At 53.9% G+C, this 20,464-nt stretch overlaps 1 protein-coding gene across 1 annotated transcript; it reads right to left on the reverse strand.

Annotated features, from left to right (window-relative positions):
• Positions 1–714: 714 nt before the first annotated feature.
• Positions 715–6,308, reverse strand: PDZK1IP1 (PDZK1 interacting protein 1). The gene is made up of 4 exons (XM_024571123.4): positions 6,086–6,308; positions 3,558–3,666; positions 1,709–1,804; positions 715–1,113 (listed from the first exon to the last, which is right to left on the reverse strand). The coding sequence occupies exons 1-4, from the start codon at positions 6,150–6,152 to the stop codon at positions 1,041–1,043; spliced, it is 345 nt and encodes a 114-aa protein (XP_024426891.2). The 5' UTR covers positions 6,153–6,308; the 3' UTR covers positions 715–1,040.
• Positions 6,309–20,464: the final 14,156 nt, after the last annotated feature.

Consider the following 20,464-nt stretch of genomic DNA (forward strand, 5'->3'; position numbering starts at 1 on the left):
GGCTGTGACAGGTTGGGACAGGTGGCAGAGGGAGATCTTGGGGACAAGGGGGACTGCCTCCTACCTTCCAGCCCCACTCCTCTGCATCTGGGAGTGCTCCCCGGTGAGTCTGACTCGGGTTGTCACTCTAGACAGAGAGACAGAGGCTGTTCCCATAAGAATGGCAGTCTCAGAGGTGAGGGGCCTCCAGGGTCAGCCAGCTGCTGAGTCATGCCTCCTCGCTCCTCTCCTTCCAGCTTCATTCCCCCCGGGACCCTGACTCCATCCCCACCCAGGACTGGGAGTCTGTGGTGAGACTGGCCAAACCTGCCACAGAGGGGAAGCTGAGTTCAGAGAGGATGGAGGTTTTCCCAAAGTCACACAGCAAGTTGGTGGAGGAGTGGGGACTCAGATCTGGGCTTCTTAAGTGCTAGCCCAGGACTCTTTCCTGGTGCTTCCTACACCCAAAGCCCGTCAAGAGAGGCTATGGGGAGGGGCTTAGAGCTGAATGGATCAGAGATAACCGAACTCTCCGCAGTGTCAGGCAGCATGGAGAAGGGGTTGCTGCTGCCTGGAATAAGGGTAGAGTGGGTGAGATCCCTGGCCCCATAGGACCTCCCAGGGAGGATTTCCTGGGTAATCCTCCAAAGCCACCCTGACAGTGGCTTTGGAAGGTAATTGTCATGATGCAGAAAGCAAGATAGGGGCTGTTTCTGAGCCCTGGGAGCATCAGCCTTGGAAGTACAAAAAGTCTTTATTTCACAGAAATAAGGGTCATTTCCACAGTGAGAGGAAATGTGAGGCAGGATGGGAGGTGCTGAGCTGATTCTTTCCTTCAGAAGGGCCTACTGAATTGAACTGAGTAGGACCCCGCAACCAGGAGACCCCAGAGCCACAGCTGAGCCCTAACCTAGACACAGTCTGAGTTCTGACATTGGCTAGGACAATTCAAGGCAGGGTCGGATTGAAGGAGTTGGCCTGTTACAGTAGATTCCTGCTCAGAGGAGGGGCATTGATTCCGGGTGCCCAGGGTTGGTGCTGGTGGCCACAGGCGAGTGGGATCACATGGGGGTGCTCCGCACCCTGCCCTCCTCCACAGGGACGTTGTCATAGGCATTCTCATGCTCGTCCGATCTGGAAGAGGATGACAGTGGTCATTACACCTTCCACCCCATCCCCTTCTCCCTGCCCCAGCCTGAGTGAGAACAGTATCTTTCAGAATAAACATTTTGAGTCCCAGAAGGGGTTCCCCTGACCACATCTGGTCTTGCGCACCTGAGACTGGAGGCTTCTCAGCACCACCTCCTTGAACCCCACCTTCCTCCTCCACTGAGCCCCTCCATACAGTCCCTGCTGGACCCCCCATTGAGCCCATCTCCCTGCTGAGCTCTTTCCCCACACTGAGTCCCCTCACTCATACCTTCAGAGTCCCTTTCCCTCATCAACCCTCTTTTCCCCACTCCACCCCTCCCTGAGTCCCAATCCACCCACTGAGCCCTTTGCCCCACCAAGTCCCCATCCCCTTCCTGGGCCCTCTCCCCAAACTAAGGCTTCTTGTTCCCGTGGAGCCCTGCAGCCCCCATAAAGCCCCCACGGCTCACCAGTTCCCCTCACTGAAACCTCTCCCCTCACTGAACTCTTCCCCACATGAGTCCCCATTCTCCCCCGCCCCACTCCCTTGTCAGAAGCACCTGGTCCTGAGGTCCCCATGGGCCCTGGAGCACCTCACCTGAAGCTGGCCGCCATTGAGGAGTACTTTCCTTCCATCCCTACCAGGATCCCATCTGCCTTGTTTCCGATGGGCATGACGGAGTTCTGGGGCTCCCTGTGGACAGGGTTCATCAGTAGGGCTCTCTGGATCCTTTCCCCTCTTGTTCCCCTTCCCCTCCAGCAAGGCCCTTTTCTGGGCTCCGGTTCTCACAAGTCCAAGGGCAGAGGCTCTCTCTGGCAGGGCCCCTGTCAGCACCCAATTCAGGCCCCATCCCTGGACTCTCACACCTTTGTCCCTGATCCGCAGTGGCAGCCTCAGGTCCCAGCCCAAGACTAGCAAGGGACTGACCTGAGGCCCTTCCCTCATTGTTCTTCTGGCCTCAGCTCAGCCCAGAATAGACCCAGCAGAACGCAGGGTCTGCCCAGACCTCCACAGGCTTTCCCTGGGCAGCAGAAGTGGCATGGTCAACAGCCACTGAAGACAGAGCTGAGTGAGTGGAGAAAGGAAGCACTTGCAGGGAAAAGCTCCTGGCCTCCTATTTAAGTTTAAACCCACTGAGCGTGGCCTCTGCCCCCACCTTCCCAGAAACTGCTTTTCTGGGTGGGGGTCACAGGGAACCTTACTGCTGCTCAACTTTCCTTGGAAATCCCACCGGCTCCTCAGACTTTAGTGCGTCCCAGGTTATACTCAGCAGTTGCCCCAGGTCTGCTTTGGTGTTCTGTGTCTTAGGCTGTGGTCAAAAGCCTGGCTGTCTCCCTGTCCTTCCTCCCTCTGGCCAATTGCTGTCCCCCTCCCCCAACTCCCAGGGGGTCTGACACCTAGACAGTAGACAGCTTAGGTCTGTCCCCACTCTTCATCCTTTTGTCACTGCCACTGTCCAGACCCTCCCCTGACCTCACGCCCTGCCTCCGCATGGCTCTGCTGGCCTGCAGACGGGCCCCTACCCCACATGTCCACCACGAGATGCAGAGTGATTCAGCTCAGGCATAGGCCCACTTACAGCTTTCACTCAATTCCTACAGCACTAAGGAGAAGCCCACATTTTGGAGCATTGGTGTAGAAGGATCTACCTTGCCCTGTCCCTGTCTTCCTCACCAGCTCACCTGGGACTTCTCCATCCCCATCTCCACCCGTGAGGTGCTTGTGTTCCCTCAGTGGGCCGTAGCCCAGGTGTGAGAGCTGGGGCAGCTGCAGCCCTGCCCCTGACTCAGGGCCCCTGGGACACTATTCCGTAACTGCAGCCCCCTCCTGTGCCACCCTGTCCTGAGACTGGCTCCTCCTCACTCTTCAGGCTTTGGGACAAAGGTGCAATCAGCCGGAGGCCTTCTTGGACCACCCCCTAGGCCCCAGTCCAGGCTGGGCCTGCACTGCGGTGTGCACCTTGCTCAGCGCCAGGACCTGCACTCGTGATGGCTGCTTCCACCTCTGCCTTCCCTTCTGGTCTGGGAGCTGGGAGCACAGGGGCTCTCTGTCAACTGCCCCTCTGTACCCCAGCGTATAGCACAGCAGCTGACCCTGAGGAAGGACAGAACCTTCCTTTCCAGAGGCTTTCACAGCCCCCATCACAGGCCGGGCAGCTGTCCCAACTGTACAGATAGAAACATTGAGACTCCAGGAGGGTAAGACACTTTCCTGACTGTACGGTGAGTGAGCACCAGAACTGTGGGACTCTCAGAGGCAGGTCTGGGAGCTGGCCAGCTGGCACTTCAGTCTCCAAGACATCGGGCCTCAGTGTCCCTTCCACACAGAGAGAGGACTGGACTCAGGGTTTCTGAGGCCCTTCTCACTGCTGCTGGAGCAGTAGCCATGGTCCTGGGGCCACCCTGCCCATGGTGGCCCAAACCCAAGGACCCCATGAAACACTCACGGCTCTTCTTGGCACCAGAAGTGGTTGACAGCAAAGGCAATTGCAACAAGGACCAGGAACACGGCCACAGCGATAAGGCCCTGCATCCAGGGCTGCAGGTTCCCCACGCCTGGAAAGAGGGGAGTGAGGGGGTGCTACAGTAGTCTGAGCCACAGTGGGACTGCAAGTGCACAGCACGGGCGGGAGGGCAGCCCATGCCAAGGGCTGGGGCCTGTGTTAGAGGCCATCAGCCACCTGCCAAGACCAGAGGAGACATACTGGGGCAGCAGGGGTGGGAAGGAGGATCCATCTGACCCTCCACTGAGCCTAAGAAAGGGGTAGAGGTTTGGAGGAAGGAAGATAGGAGTTCACAGAAGGAACGAGGAGCTGAAGAGGGAACAAGCATCAGAATACTGTGTCTGAGATCCAGACAGCCCAGAACACTCCCCCCGCCTCAATCATGGATCACATGCAGGGCCCCCCATAGAATGCTTGGGCCCCAGGGACCAAAGGGCAGCCTCCTGGACAGCTGGCTTAGGTCCTGCCAACCAGGAGTGGCTCCCCTCCTCCCTAACTCCCAGAGGCTGGGGCAGGCCAGAGCTGATACCACTGGGTTGGCATCTGGAAGATCCTGTTCTGTGACAAGAGGGTTCTCTGGTGCTGGGTAGGGCATGGGAATGAGAGACAGGCCAGGCTAGGGGTGCTAGGGTGCCTGGAGAGAGGGGTGGGACAGAATGTCTTTGGAAGGCAAGACAGAGAGGCTCTTCTCTGGGTCTTGGGGTCCAGGAAGGAAACTTCAAAACCTGGCCCCCTTCAGCTCCTCCTGCTAGGTGCCCAAGAGTAGACCAGAGAGCAGGTCAAGGCCCTCTCTCTGCCCTTAAGAGTTAAGTTCAACCATTGACACCATCTCTAACCCTCAAAGTCTCCCAGAAGTCTCTGCCCGCTGCCACTGGCAGCCTCTAAGGGCTCTTATCTCCCTGGACATCACTGTGCTCCCTGAGGCCGAGGGAGCTGGGCCCTACAGAGGACATGCACATAGCAGCAGGTAGAGGTCTCAGAGGGGATAGAAGCTAACGGGAGGTTTCAGAAGGGTCCTGCCTCCAGGCCAAAACACCTGCACCCTAGTGCCATCCTGTATTTTGATGGACCAGCCTGGTCATCAAAAACCTCATTCTGCCTCCCTCTCACTCAAAAGCCCTTCCTTGAGTCTACCCTAAAGCCCTCCTGCTGTAGTGAAGGCTCTGCCTCTTCTCTGAGCCCTCTGTGAGCCTGGCACGTATTGAGAAGGAGGGAGGGGTCTCAGAACTCTATGGCCTGGTCGGATCTGGCTTCTTTCCTTGGGTAACAAAAGATTCACATGTGGTTACCCTGAGTTTCATACTTGCTAAAAAGCAGTATTTTGTACTCATTGTTTACCCCCCAAACACAACAGTTGACACTCAATTTTTCTTCAGGTTAGTGGTTGCTCAAGGATTGGGAGTTAGTGGTCAGGCTGTGGGAGGCCCCTTCTTGCTTCCTCCAAACTGCAGCCAACTCCCTCCAGGTACACAAGGGGCAACAGTTCCAGCCCCTCCCTCCATTTGGCTCTGGGGTGAGACACAGAGCAAAGGGCAGAGCCTGGGGCAGGAGACAGGTGGTCTGACCCCTGTCCCTATTGCTCTGCTCCATGATCCACCCAAGTTATTCAACCCCTCTGGTCTTCGGTTTCCAAGAAGCCTTCCCAGAAACAGAGTTGAAGCAAACGTAGGAGAGCTCAGGGCACCTGCCAATGAGGGTGCCCTGCAAGATTCTTTGCCAGTCCCCTCTGGACCCAAACTCCACCTGCAGAGTCCCCAAACTCTGGCTACAGATGTGCCCTCACAATGCAGGGCAAACAGATCCGGGGGTGTGGTGCTTCTCTGGTGCCAAGCCCTCCCACACCCCTGACACGGCAGCCACCATGGGAGGTAGGCAGGGCAGGTTTATTGTCTTCATGACGTAGATGAGGAAGCTGAGTCTCAGAGAAGGGCAGTGATTTGCTCAAGACCACACAAGAAAATACAGGCAGAGCTGGACAAAGAGCTCAGGTATATGGTGGGGGCCATACTGGGGCACTGTCCCCTACCAAAACCCAGGAAACCAAAACAAGAACTTAGACCGAAGCCATGGGCAAACCAGTGACAGCTCTGCTCCTCCCTGGCACACGGGGTCGGGCTGCATCATTACCCTCTTTGTAACCCTGACCCCTGTTCTCAGGACCCAGCTATCTCTAGGGAAATTTCTGCTCCTAGAGTTTGGCTCTCAACTCCTCTCCCCAATCCAAGACCCAACTTTCCCCTGTTACCTGCATTTTTCACTTGCGGAAAACAAGTTACAGGCAGAAGCCTGACTCTGAGGTCTCTGCCTTTGGAGGTTCCTCCACGAGCCCAGTCCCTGTTCTCTCCTCCAAGCTACAGGTGTCAAAGGTGGTCAGGCCCCCCCACCCCCACCCCATCCACACCTGGGTTGCCAGCACCCAGCCCGGCCATCCATACCACCCAGCTACCTTGCAGGCCCAGTCCTGTGCTAACCTTGTTGACAGCTGGCAGATGGCACCACTGTGAGCAGGCCCAGAATGACCAGGCTGAGGGCTGACATGGCTGCAGGCAGCTCCTGAGCCTTCCCTTCGGCTGCTGGTGTCTGGGCTCCTAGAGCAGCTGTGGGGTCTGCTGGTGTGAGCTGGGATCAGCCTGAGCTCAGTCTGGCCCCAGACAAGAGGAGCTGGTAAGGAAGAAGGCGAGGGCGGAAGGAGGAGGGAAGGTGGAGAGAAACTGCCCTCCCTCCCATGGTAATGAGTTGCCAGGCCTGGCCTCCCTGGCCAGGGCCCAACCCACAGGAGCTGGCATTTGAGGTCACCTTTTGGAGCTTGGCTAAGGAAGTGGGTCTGTGGACCAGGGGAGTGTAGGGAGAGTCGGGGCCTCCCCTTCAAGCCCCAGACCTTCCCGGAGTTTTTACATCAGCTCCCCCTTCCTGGCTGATGGGCTGGGCTCTGGGAAAAGAAGTGACACACAGAATGAATCCAGAGGGTGGGGCCTCCTGGAAGGCAGACAGTAGGATTAAGACATTTGCTGGCTGGCTGGGAGAGAGTGGGGGAATCCCAGAGGCTAGAGAAAGGTCAAAATTGCCCCCTCCCACAGAGCCTGGCCTATTTACTGTTCTCCCCTCACCTGTCCCTACTTAGCCAAGACCCAGTCCTGGGACACTGTCCTGGGACACAGCCTTGGCTTCTGGACCTCTGCCTCTGGCCCAGCTCAGTAGCTCTCTCAATGCACCCTCTCCCATGGGGGTCACCACAGAGGGCCTATGGTTCCCAGTCCCCAGCCTTCCCTACGCAGCCCAGCTGACCGGGCTCAGTTCAGCTCTTCCTCTGGGCTCCAGATGTGGTTCCTGGAATCTGGGTGGAACATCCCTGGGACAGGATCTGGGTTTGGTCAGAAGTCTTTACATACACCTCTGATTCACCTCCACTCATTGCAGGGGTACAAGTGGCAAAACCCAACCCTGCTGTGGAGGGCAAAGGATGGACACCCTCAGGTGGCAAGGCCTCATCCGGAGCCCGAATTCCTAGGCCCTCAACCCTCAGGACCACATGGAGTCCATCAGGCCCTCCAGCTCAGGAACTAAGAATGACCCAAGTACCTGTTGAGGCCTGGGGCAAGGGTTGTGCTGGGTCTCTTTGCCCCGCCACTCTCCAGGAGTATGGGAAGCCAGAGATGTTGAGAGTCCAGCTCCACAGACACCACAAAAGAAGTAGCCAGCAGATCAGGGTGAAATCTTAAGGATGGAGGGTTCCCAGAAGCCAGGGCATGAGCTAGAAACCACTCCACAGCTTCCCTGGCCAGAAGCCACCAAGCTGCTGCTCATAGGGCCTCCTGGGCAGCTCTTTCTATGCAGAACAGGTCTTCTAGGGGCAACACTCAGACTTCACGTTTCATCCCTGCTCCCCCTATGTGTCTGGGCATGGGTTGGGGCGGGGTGTGCACAGGGCAATGCAGTGGGCCCACTTCCACCCAAAGATGGAGTGTCTCAAGGTGATCCAGGGAGACTTGGCTTGGCGTCAAGTGGCACCTTGCATATATGTATGACCTGTTCTGCTTCTCTACCCCAACCTGATGTCCTCAGAATCTTCTGGCACAAAGTTTGTCTAGAGTAGGCACCATGCATGTTAATGAACAGCCACAGAATCACTGCCTGGAATGCAAGGATCAAGGTTGAATTTAACAAACATCCACAATGTCTTCTTCAGGGGTTTTAAGGGGAGTCATGTGGTCAGGTTTGCGTTTGAGAAGACACCTCTGGGCAGTGAGCGGAGAATGAAAGGGAAATACAAAGACTGGAGAGAGGGAGACCGTGGGGAGGCTGCTACAGCAGCCCCACTGCCAGGGCAGTGGCCTGCACCAGGGCAGTGGCAGTAGGAATAGATCTGAAGCCTTTTCAGGAGGTGCAATAAGTGGGACATGGTTGCTAGAAGACAGTGACTAGCTGGGCGTGGGTGGTGAGAAACAGGGAGGAGCTGAGGGTGACTCCCAGGTTCTGGCTTGGGTAGCTGGTGAGAATGGTGGTGCCCAGGACAAGGCAGAGCATGTTTCAGAATGTGGCAGGAACGGTGAGCTACAGGCTTAGAAGTGTCATGCCTGTGTGGTGCCTGCTGAACCTCCAGAGGGAAACGTCCAGAAGGCAGTGGGATCCCTGGAGCAGACAGCTAGACCTAGGAGCCATCTGTGGCACAGTGCAAGTTGCTGAGGCATGAGAGTGCATGGTCTCCCAGGGTGCATGTGTGTGTGCACGTGTGTGCACACATGTGTGATACAAGGAAAATAGGGGAAAGGAGAGAAACAGTGAGGGGCCAGGACACAGCCCCAACACATGAGGGTCTTTCATGAAAGAGGAGTCAGGATGGGGCAGGAGGAAGAAACCCCGGAAGAGGGGGTGTTCCAGAAACCCAGAAAGGAGAGATCCAAGAAGACATGGGCAGGGAAGTAACTGCTGGGAGCACCCACCAGCGGGTGACTCACAAGAGCAGCCAGCCTCTCCCATAAGTCCCCAAGTCCCAGGTCCTGCCTCCCTCACCTGAGCATCCCTAAAACTCCTGGGGAAGGGCAAGGATTCCCTGAGCCACACTTTGGTGGGGATGGTGGGGGAGGGAGACAAGCAGGAAGGACATCAGGTGACCAACAGGATGAAAACACACCTCCTGGGTCAAAGTCCCAAGCTTTAGAGCAAAACAAGCTGTTCCGGAAAGGGGGGTGTGGGTGGACCCTGGCTTTGAGGCTGGTCCCTGCTCTTTGGGTGTCCTCATTCGGCTGATGGGGCAGGTCAGCTCCCCAGCTGTATGGACACAGCCCTGGGTCCCCATGGCAACAAGTTGGGCCCCCCTGCGGGTCTGGCTTGGACCCAAGATCTGGACTCAGGTCTCAGGAGCCCCATGGGGCTGGACCTTGTGTCCTCATCTCTGAGCTGCCGTTCCACCATAGCTCAGTTCCTTCTTCCTGTTCCCAGCCCAGCTCTGCCATCCGGAATCATCAGGCTCCCTTGGACAGGCCCTCTGTCTGGCTAAACCTCGTGGGCTTACCCTTCAGAAAAGCCCAAGTGGACCTAGACCATTCCCCGGAGTCCCCTCTCTCCCCACGGCATCCTTCCTGCCATTCCAGTTATTGCCAGCAGGTGGCAGAGCTCAGCTCCAATTCCAGACTGGTCCCAGAGGGCAGAGGGGGCCAATTTACAGCTAAAGATTCTGCAGCTCCCCTCCCTCCAGCCCCTCACTTTCACCCCCTTCCGGGGTGGTTTGGAGGGAGGGAGAATGGACACTATCATGCGAACAGTCAGCGATGCTGGGAACAGTGAGCATGGCATGCTCGGGGCTGCGCTGTAGGGAATTGCAGAGGACTAAATTGTTCAGGACGGCATCCTGGAAGAGGTGGTGCTGGGACAAAAGTTGGCTGAATTGTTGGACTGAGCAGAAAAACAGCCCCAGGAGGGCGTCCAGGCAGAGAGCTCAGCCGGAGGGAAAGCAGGATGTTTTGAGCACAGAAATAAAAGCTTTTTTTCACTCATTCTTATAACATTTTATCTCGTTAATGTCTTTGCTGCAAGCCTAAGAGCACCTGGAGACTTCGATTCTTTCAAACAGATCCTACCTAAACCCTGCAAGAGCTTCCGGTAGCTCTTCAGACAATGTGCAAACTCCTTCGCGTGGGCTTGAAGACTCCATGCCCTGCCCTTACTGTCCTCTCCAGCCTCGAGTGGCACCAGAGCCTCTTGTCAGCCCTAGCGGTAGCCCAGCTATTACCTGCATCGAGGCCTTCCCACACTTGCTCTCCCCTCTGCCTGCACTGGAATTCCCATCCCATCTGCCTAGCAGATGCTAACAGATCCTCTAAGTCTTGCCTGAAATGTTACTTTCTCCAAGGGGCTTGCTTTGACCTTCCCTCTTCTCCATCTGAAGTTACTCCTTCTGTGAGTCCTCCCTGCTCGTCTCTTTACAGCCACTATCACAAGTTGCAATTACGTATTGGTCTCTGGGTTCACTCCCTTAATGTCTGTCTCCCCAGAGGGCAGGCATCATGTGCTGTCACCCCAGCACCAGGTACTGAGCACCATGCCTGAGCGCACACCCGGAAAGTACTGTATGGCAGCAAGTCTCAGTATATCCGGTGCCTCCCTCTGGCCTGACAGATAGCAGAAGCATTTTAGCTTGTGTTGGTTCCTTCTTTCTCTCTATCGTCTAGCCAGGGGGACAGAGCCTGTGTCTGATTCATTTCTGTATGTCGTCATAGCTCAGAGAAGTTGGAGCTGTCCAGTCCTAGAATGAGAGTGAGCTCCCCATCCTTTGAGGTATGTAAGCAGAAGCAAAGAGCCAACTCATCCAATGGGGCATCTGCCTAAGGGGTCTGGCCCTTGCAGCTCTGGAAGCCTATGATTCTGTGACTCTGTTAACAGATTATGATAGGTTTTTCATATTGTAATCAGGTTCTGAGGAAATGGGCTCATGAGGACTGTGTCTCCTCTCAGACTCAGCATCATTTCATTTACCTGGTTCCCCTCCACTCAGCAATCCCTTCACAAGAGTCCATGGCCAGAACTCAGGGCTTCATGAACTTGCTCAGGGAATACATCACATCTGTTATTCACTAACCTCTAACTGAAAGTTACCATCTTCTTCCATTAGGAATGAAGGCAACAAACCGCAGTGCTGTACTGGTATTTTCGTATCACCGTACAGTAGTGGCAGGTATCTGGGGATGTCACTGGTGCCTCATTGTGGGTGTGTAACAGTCACTGGACCTTTCGCTGGATCGTGTTATTTCATACAGTGCAAAGATACACGTAACTCACCACATTACAAACTTACACTTTTAATATTTTGATAACTGTATTTCAATATAATTCATATCCTTTGCAATGCTACACATTTTATTGAATGCATTTAAAAACATCCAGTCTGTGAATGGGTCCCCAGGCTTCCCCAGACTGCTCAAGGCACAGAAAGGGTTAAGAAGTCCTGACTCACCTGGGAGCCTGGGGCAGATTGGCTCAAAGCAATGCCACCTGATCTCAAGGTCAGACCTGGAGAAAGACTGACAGACAGAAGTTTTCTAGGAGGGAGGCCAGGAGCTCTGGTCAGATCAAATGGGTGCTCCCCACCATAGAAAGCCCAGTGCCTGGGAGCTGGAAGGGGCAGAAAGCACCCCTCAGAGCCAGCCAAGCCAAGGAATGTACTGGCTGTGACTCCTGGGTCCTAGGCAACTCCACTGGGCCAGTGAGCTTTATGGCCAGGACTGCCTAACAGGGGAGATCAATCACCTCTTCCTGCTGCCCACTCACTCTGGCCAAGAAACTCAAGGGCTGGCCCTGTGCCTGGAGCCCGGCCTGCCACCAGAGGTCCCAAGGCCAAATCTTTACCTGGTAGTTCGGCACAGCCCTGCTGTCCTGCCCAAGGCCTGCAGTGGCACCAAGCGGGGGAGCTGGTTTCTGGAATCACAGTCTCTCCTGGCCTAATGGCTCGTCCTGAGTAGTGCGACCTTGCTCCTCATTTTTCAGCTGGGGAAACTGTGACCCAGGAAGAGACAGTCACTGACTGAGGTCAAACAGGAAGTTAGTAGCAGAGGTAGGGCTAAACCCCAGGCATCCCTATGTCAAGCCCAGGGCTCAGTCCCTCTCTCAAGCACCTACTTTTGGTCAGTTTCCCAGACAGCATTCTGGCTTTCATTCATTCATTCATTCATTCAACACATATTTAGTGTGTGACACAGGACTTGAAATACAGTAGTGACCAAGGTAGAGCTTACATTGTACAATTTCTCATTTCAGTTGCACCAAATGTTTCAAAAGAGATAAAAGGATGCTAAAATTATATAAATGAAGATGCCATTTAGTCTAAGAAATAAAAAAAAGGTAGTAGTAAGTCTCAAGTTTATTCATTCATGCCCTGGCTGGTGTGGCTCAGTGGAATGAGCACTGGCCTGCAAACCAAAAGGTCCTAGGTTCCACTTCCAGGCAGGGCACATGCCTGGGTTGTGGGCCAGGTCCCCAGTTGGGGGTGTGAGAGAGGCAACAGATTGATGTTTCCCTCTCTCTCTTTCTCCCTCCCTTCCCCTCTTTCTAAAGTAAATTAAAAATAAATAAAGTTTATTCATTCATATAACAAATGTATCAATACAGGGGTAAACAGAACAGAGTCTTGCAGAGTTTACACCCTAGACGGGTCAATCAGGAAATAAACAAATAGATAAAATGGGTCACATGGCAATATGGGAAAGACAACACAGGATCAGGAGAACGGGGCGCTGGCAGGGCAGGGGATGCTGTTTTATACAGATTCATCAGCAAAGGCTCCTCTAAGAGGCAACATTGGAGCAGAGAGCTGAAAGTGAGGAAGCTCAGCTGTGCGAGAGGAGAGGATCTCAGGATCTTGCAGTCAAGGAGAACAAACAGCAAGTGCAAAGGCCCTGAGGCAGTGAGGCTGAGGGGAGAGGGCAGGAGAGGAGATGGATTTTGAGGGTAAAGCCAATATAATTTGCAACGTGAGAGAAAGAGAGAAGCCAAGGGTGGTTTCAAGGTTTTGAGTCTGCTCGGCTAGAATAGACTGATAGGGAAGCTTCAGGAGGGTCAGGAGTCATGAGTTTGGTTTGGAGATGCACATGTGAGTCTGGAATTAAGAGGTGGGGTCCAGGTCGGAGAGGTACATTTAGGAGAGTCGGGCAGGGGTGGGGGAGCTCCCCCAGGACCTCCCAGAGGTCTGAAGTGCTGGGTTTGGGGAAGGGCAGATGGGAAGGAGTGCAGGCAGGGAGATCTGCCTGGCTGGGGAGCGGAGGATGGTTGGGAAAAGGTCCTGAGGGCCTTGCAGGCCCTGTGAAGAGGTTTGGACTTTACCTTACAGATTATGCGTCACCATCAGAGAGCTTTAGGCCAGGATGTAACGTGGGCAATCTTGCATTTCAGCAAGCTCTCCCCATCCATAGCATGAAGAATGGATTAGACAAGGCAGTGAGCACTGACAGGACTGTTTTGGGGGGCAGGGGATGAGGGGGTGTGAAGGGGGCCCAGGAGAGAGACAGTGTGGCTGGGACTAACTAAAACAGTGCATAGAGAGAAGTGGGAGGGTCAAAGAGCAAGTTAAGGGGTACAACTGTAGGCTAAGGATGTGGGGAGCAAGGTATCCAGGAGAGTAGAGTCAAGGTGGTGCCTAGTTCCCTGCCTTGGACAACACTTGGGTGTTGGTGCTATTTTCTAAACTGGAGAATACTAGAAGAATAGCAGGTTGGGGAGGGTGTGGGGAGGAGAGAACATGTATTATTGACTTAACAAAACGTTCTGAAGTGTCTGTTCTGGGCCCAGCACCATTCAAAGCACTATAGCCCCACAGCCTTGCCCCTGGGCACTCACATGTTAGTGGAGGAGACGCACAATGAGCCAGGAGCCCAGCGATGGGTTCTAGGGCAGTTCGCAGCAGACACAGCTCAGCGTGTCCGTCCAGCGATCTGGGAGACATCTGAGCTGGAAAGAGAGGTTTAGGATTCAGCAGGTTGTGGATGGGGACTGAAGACAGTGATGATACAGCCCAGGACAGGGAAGGATGAGAAGTTGGGCCAGGACCCAGCCCTAAGAAATGCCTATTTAAAAGGACTGGGAGTGCATCTCCATCTGAACTGAAGGGGAAGTAGAGAAGCGACAGGTATCGCCTTCACACCACGTATAATCAAACTACAAGCAGCAGGCATGCCTCGCATTTCAGGGCCCTTGGAGCCACGTAACTGATTTCATTTTATCCTAAATAAAACTGTTTCCTTCCCTTGTTACTAATTTTGCCATTAGTCTCTTAAATATTTGGAGAAGCTGATATTTGCAGTCTGAAAAGGAACCTCCTCGGGAGGGTCTCTGTCCCCAAATATCCGTAGGGCAGCCCCAGATCCGAGAGAAAAACTGTGCTCTGGGCCCTCCGAGCACGGAGCTGGGGAAGATGAGAGGAGTCACAGAGAGGCTGGATTAGGTTCAGTGAGAGAAATGCCTGTCTGGGGATGGCAGAGATGCCCCTGAAACGTGGTGAGCTCCCTACCACCAGATACGTGCAAGGAGGAGCTGCATGCTTGCAGAGGCAGGTAGAGCACAGCAAGGGCAGGGGAGGCGTGCATGGTCTCAGTGCTGCAGTTCCTGGGGCCCAGAAGGGGTGATCTGGGGTCAGGATCTTCACGCACCACTAGCTGTGTGAGCTGAGCAAGTCTCTTCACTTCTCTGAGCCTCTGTTCCCAGTAATGCTGCACTGAATTGGCAGGGGAACAATGCATCTGAATGCCTGGTAGCTGTGGATACCTGGCAAGTGTTAGGATCACCCAGATCTGAACAGGGCTTCACAGGTTGGAGCCACACTGCCCTGTCCCAGACCAATCCTTTCCTAGAGCAGAAGCCCCAGCAGGACGGTGAGAGACATAACAGGCCACATGTTGGCCAACGTGTTCCCCGCAGCCCCAAACTCGGTCAAGGAGCTGCACCCAAACGGTGTGACCATTTCACCCTTGAAGCTTTTGTTTGAAAGGTCAGACTTTGACCTTCAAAATGAAAATGACTTTAAAAGGCTGAAGCTGCAGGCAAAAGTTAAACAAAATACAAGTAATTTCACAATTGGAGCAAAATATGAAGATTTTTTCTAAATGAACAACAAAAACGTTTGTGGATGAACTGGACTAAGTTTGTGATTTTTTTTTTGTTTGTTTGTTTCTTTTTCTTCTGTTCTTTCCAGAATTTCTGTAACAAGGAGTGTTTGTTGGAGGGAGGATAAAACTCATAATTTAAAATGAAACGAAATAAATGTGCAACCCTGGCTGGTGTGGCTCAGTGGATTGAACACCGGCCTGCAAACCGAAAAGTTGCTGGTTCGATTCCCAATCTGGGCACGTGCTTGGATTGTGGGCCAGGTCCCCAGCTGCGGGCCTGTGAGAGGCAACTGCTCCATGTATCTCTCGCACATCAATATTTCTCTGCCTCTCTTTCTCCCTCCCTTCCCTTTTCTCTAAAACAAAATAAATAAAATCCTTAAAAAATAATAAATGTGCATAAAAAGGCAAAATCAGGTCACTTTTCCAGATATTTACTAGTTCTCTTAAAAGCTCAAAAGTTAACCAAGACCCTCTTGGTGAACCAAGAGCCCCCAGTGAGTGGCCAGTGAGTGACACACTGTCCCAGCCAGCATCAATGAGCTCACAGAAAAACAGGAGGTGAGGTCAGGACTCAATTATGGGCAGATGGTGAGCAACAGCCAGATATGGTCCACGGGGCTCTGTGAGTTCAGAAATAGGAGAGACTGCTGCCCATGCGGGAAACCAGGTAATGCAGCATCTGAGATGGTGTTTAACCCAGAGAACGGTTACTGTGGTGGAGGACAGCAGGGAAAGCTCCTCAGGTATGCAAAGGCTTAGAGGTGAGAAGGTAAGAGATGATGGGATGGATGTGGAATATTTTGGGGAGATCAGCAGCCCCTTAAGAGAAGATGTTGGAGGGAGATTAGTGCAGCATTTTTCACTCCAACTTTAAACTAGTGTGATTTTTTTTTAGGATGCTCCCTGGAAAACACAGGGAGAGGCACAGGACCACTCTTGCTCCTCCTTCCCTCCCCGATCTCTGTCCACACCCCCAGAGCACTGGGAGCCAACAAAGTGAGTGATGGCAGGCTAATCATGGCCACTTGGATCAGAGGAGGGCCCCTTGTCTCTCTCAGGACCCTCCAGCAAGGACAAGTGCAGGACAAAAGCATGCCTCCCCCTCCTCACCTGCCACTGCTCTCATTAGCATCACACAGAAAAACTGCCAGCCAGGCTTCCAGCCTCACTGCAGCCCGGCAACTGGACAGGCCAGCCCAGCTTTGGCAGAGCCCCAACTAAGCAGATGTGGGCCCTGAAGGATCCTGTGGCCAATCCTGCCCTTCTCCCCCCCAAAATAACCAAGCAAGGCAACCACCACCCTGTCCTGCCTGCCCCATAAGCCTTCCTTACATTGCCACACTGTCTGCTGCAGGCGGCAAAGCTAAAGAGAGGTGGAAAAACTCCAATCCCTGAATGACATGAAGGCTCCTAGGGTGATACAATTTGTGGGTTTTAGAGACCTCAACTTTCCCCTGTCATTAGACCCACGGAGTCAAATCTTAGTACCGTAGACATCATCCACCGGGGCAATCACAGTGTGTTGGGACTTCCTTTAGACTGCTGCTTTAGAATACGCCTTTGCCAAACAACAGAATCGCAGCCTTCCAGGACTTCATCCCAAGCAGGGTAAGGCAGGTAGCGCATCAAAGCTGAGGTCCCAGGCCATCCTGGGAGAGATTGCCTGGGGACTTGGGGTTGGAAATGCCTCTGTCTGTCTGGATCCCACCTATTCAGGGGTAATGGAGAGGGGGCGTGGGAGTGATGAGGAAGCCTGATAGCCCATTGAATACGCAGATCCCAAGGGACAGCTGGAGAGAGGGGCGGAGCGCTCCAAGCAGGCGCCCTGGCCAGCCTGTGTGGGAACAGCCAGAGGGCAGAAGGCCTGGCCCCTGGAGATACTTAGAGCCTGGGACCCAGGAGCGCCATAGGTCCCAGGCTGCAGAGGGTGAACTGGGAAGGGTTGAGGACCCTGAGCTCGAGGGGTCTCAGCTGGCTGAGCTGTCACAAGGCATGGGATGGGAAAAGGTTTTCCACCCTGGTCCCGTCGCTCCACTGGGTCTCAGAAAGACAGGGGTCTGGAAGGGGAGGGGGCTTGATTATAGGATGACAAAGGGGTGGAGACCGGGCAGGAGGAAGGGATGTTATCTTCAGATTCCCATCTGCATGGTAGACTGAGCCAGGAGGGATTGTCTTCTCCAAGAATCAGGGAACACAAAATAACAAATAGCCAAACCTCCCTCTGCAATGTATGCGAGTCCCTCCTCTGATTTCCCCTCAGAATGGTCCCGTCCTAAGGGCTGGGACTGTGGGGTCCTTCTCTGCAGCAATCCTGGCAGTGTTCAGGGCTCTCCCCGCTATGCGGGGAGAGAACTGGCTCCCACCTGACTGTGGGCAAACCACTCATGGTCTCTGACCTCAGTGTTTCCTCACCTATAGAATGGGAGTGGCTGTCCCCTCGCACTGGGTCCTTGGGAGATGCAGAAGGTGAGACAGCAGACTGAAAGCGCAGCCCTTGGGGATAAGCTGCAGACACGGAGTGCAGTGAGGCTGACCTGTGGTGGCCCACATTCTCCTCCCCAGCTTCCCAGGTCTGGGATCTGGAGCCTTTGGCCTGGTTCTGCCATACCCTGCTCTTCACTGAGAATCCATGTAACATCTCTTCACTCCGACAGATCAGAGTCTCCGTCCACTTCACTCTTCCGGGGGAAAGTGACACTTTAATAGGTCTACATTTCTGTTAATTCAAATTAAACAAAATGAAAAGTTCAGTTCTTCAGTAGCAGGAGCCACTTTTCAGACGCTCAATAGCTGCCTGTGGTTAGTGACTACCACACTGGGCAGGGCAAATATAGCCCACGTCCTTTGCCACAGAAAGTTCTGTCAGACAGCGCTGCCTAAAGAATGCCAGTTTGGGAGTCAGGAGGCCTAAGTTCTAGCTCCAGCTTAGCTCTTGGTTCAGGCTGAGTTTAGACAAGTCCCTTTGCTTCTTGGAGTCTCAGTTTTCCCATCTGTGCAGTGCACCCCTCACCATGTGCAAGGCAGAGCACAGTCAATGATTGACTTGGACCTCTTGATTGTCTCCCTACTGCCTTGGGGCAGGCCTACTTGGACTTGGAGAAGGAGGTGGGTAGGTGGAGCCCTGCTGATGTGGAGGCTGAGGGACCCACTTGCCATCCTTAGGCTCCAGCAGCTCAAGAAAATGCTTTAGAGCCCAGAGCTTGTCAGGCAAGCTTCTCTGAGTCTCCACGTCTCAGACAATTGTCTCCAGGCAGCAAAGCCAGAGCCAGGAGGGCAGGTCCTACACAGGGCTAGTGTGTTTCTTTCTCTGGGCTTACACAGGCCTGAGGGCAGCCTGAAGATCCTAAACTCATCCCTCCCAAACCCAGAGAGAGGTCTGGGCATGGCCTTGGGGAGGAAGCAGACTCAGGGGCTGGCCCAAAGGGGAGGAGAGGCGTGGAGAGTCAGAAATGCACTATCAGCACTGCCCGTCCTCCCCACTTCCTCTCTTCGAACGGATCACATCCTGTTATTGTGTGGACAGAGAAGGCCAGGAGCTGGGGAGGGAGGCAGGGCTGGAACCAAATGAGGGGGAGAGCAAGGAGGAGCCAAAAAGAGTGACACAGTGGGCATTGGGTAGCTATGGCAGCCCAGTCCTGCCTGACCCTGGGTAGCTAGGACAGGAGTAGGGTACCCAGGAGGAAAGAACAGTATCCCTGGAGCAGCTTGAATCTGCCACTGAGAGAAGATGCTGGGGCTCAGATCAGGCTGTGCCTCACTACAAAGGCTCCTGGAAGAAAGGAAATAGCACCTCCTCCAGGAAGCTTTCCCCAGCGACCTCCTCAAGCTCCTTCAATTCGGGAAACATTTACTCTGGGCCTCCACTGCCAGAGCCAATCTCCCGTAGTCACTGTGTGTGTGTGTGTGTGTGTGTGTAAGGGCACTTGCCTCCGGGGTTGTAATGCTCTGCATCCGTCCCCTACACCCTACTTCCACACAGCTTGTGAGCCCTCTAGGGACAGGGACAAGGAAACCCTTGCTGGCTCCCCAGCTTTGCCCAGCATGGGGAAAGTCCAGAGGAACCCCTGCTGCTGTGAACAATTAATGTTCCCACTTCTGCCTTTACTCTTTTTCTTTATTCTGCCATTCCCAAGTACAGCCTTACCCCAACCCCATGCCAGCCGCGGGGTTTAATAAGGCTGCTTTCTACTACACACAACAACTTAACGTATATTATTTTGAAATCCCATGACAGCCTTGCAAGATGAGTGGTAATATCTTCATTTAACAGACAAGGAAACTGGAGCTCAGATTCAGCGACTTACCCAAAGTCACACAGCAGGTAAGAAAGTGTGCCCCTGCATCTTAAACCCAGGTAAGCCTGACCCCAAAGGCTTGGGTCTTTCTGTGGCCCAGCTGCCTTTCTTGCTCAATCCCACCTGTGCTCTGGCCTTTCCTTCCCAGAGCTGACACCACAGTGATTGTCCTCACTGCCCAGGAGTCTGTCTTCGAGCTGAACCTCTTGCTGTAGGCAAGCTCTCCAGAGCCCACGAGGATTGCCCATGGCCCTGAGCAGATGGCTGGACAAGTTGAGCTGCCATCTCCCCCATTGCAGAGTGCAGGCCTATCTGCTGTAAGAGCACCAACTTCCCATTGGCTGTTTCTTCTCCTTCTCCTGAAGGGCAATGAGCACTATCTTTGGACTCAGACCGGAATTCAAATCCTGGGTCCCTTGGTGAAGCCCTATCCCCTTGTTAGGCCTCATTTCCGCCTCCGGACAATGGAGGGGGTGCCCTATGTGATCTTGACTTATTCCTTTCCTTATTATGACTCATGATGACAGAGCCTCTGCTGCTGGACACTGTGCCCAGCACCACAGCCTGTCCCCCGCAGGCTGCTCAGAGGTGCTTGCCTGACTCACACGGGCCACAGGGGCAGAGGGGGTGTGTTGGATGCTGGGGAACAGTTCATTGTTTTAGAAGAAGGAAGGAGAAACAGTGGGCAGCACGAGGAGGCAAGGCTGCTATGAACAGACCAGATACACAGCCTCCTCATCTTCATCACCCCCACCTCACTCCATCCAGGTCCAAGTGACAGAGCTGTCAGTTGCCCCTTACGAGCCCAGGACCATGGTATTATGTGGGGGCCTAAAGCAGGCATTTTATAGAAATGACCTTATCTCCCCTCGACCCTCTCATTCCATACGGCCCTCAAAACTGAGCTAGAATATTCTATACAGGGGAAACTTTTCATTCAACAAATGTTGAATGTGACCTGGGGCAGGTCTGACATAGAGTGAGACAAATCAGACATGGTTTTGTCCTCAAGGAGCTCATGTTTGAATCAGTAAGCAGACAAGTGGACAAGAAGTAGACAACACAGAAGGAAGGAAAGCCTGTGGGGACAAAAAGGAGGTGGCTGACCCCATAAAGTCTTCTGGATGCTGAAGACAAGTTAACCAAATGCAAGGAGTGTGAGAGCAGAGGATGGGTAAAAACAAAAAGTGCAAGAGCTGGACAGTTATAAAAAGAAAAAAAACTGCAGCCTGGACCACAAAGGATAGTGCAATAGGAGCCCAGAGAATGAAGGGCAGATGGTGAGAGTGAGGCTGGAAAGATCAGCAGGCCATTCAGGCAATGCCCCAGGGTGTGGTCCCTTCCCTGTGGTGGGCACAGGTTGTCCTGGGAGGCAGGCAGCCTGGTTCTGCTCTGCCTATCACTGCTGTCATTGTTTATGGGTCATGTGGCCCTGAGAAGACTCCTTTCCTCTCTGGGCCTT

This window comes from Desmodus rotundus, chromosome 3, assembly GCF_022682495.2.
Source record: "Desmodus rotundus isolate HL8 chromosome 3, HLdesRot8A.1, whole genome shotgun sequence".
Lineage (NCBI taxonomy): Eukaryota > Metazoa > Chordata > Mammalia > Chiroptera > Phyllostomidae > Desmodus > Desmodus rotundus.

Bases quoted from the DNA above. Each gene is read 5' to 3' on its own strand.
- PDZK1IP1 (XM_024571123.4), bottom strand. From the start codon at position 6,152: ATGTCAGCCCTCAGCCTGGTCATTCTGGGCCTGCTCACAGTGGTGCCA. The intron at 3,667-6,085 runs GTTAGCACAGGA...CCCTCTTTCCAG, and splicing joins ATCTGCCAGCTGTCAACAAG to GCGTGGGGAACCTGCAGCCC. The intron at 1,114-1,708 runs GTGAGGTGCTCC...ATCCTCTTCCAG, and splicing joins TCAATGGCGGCCAGCTTCAG to ATCGGACGAGCATGAGAATG.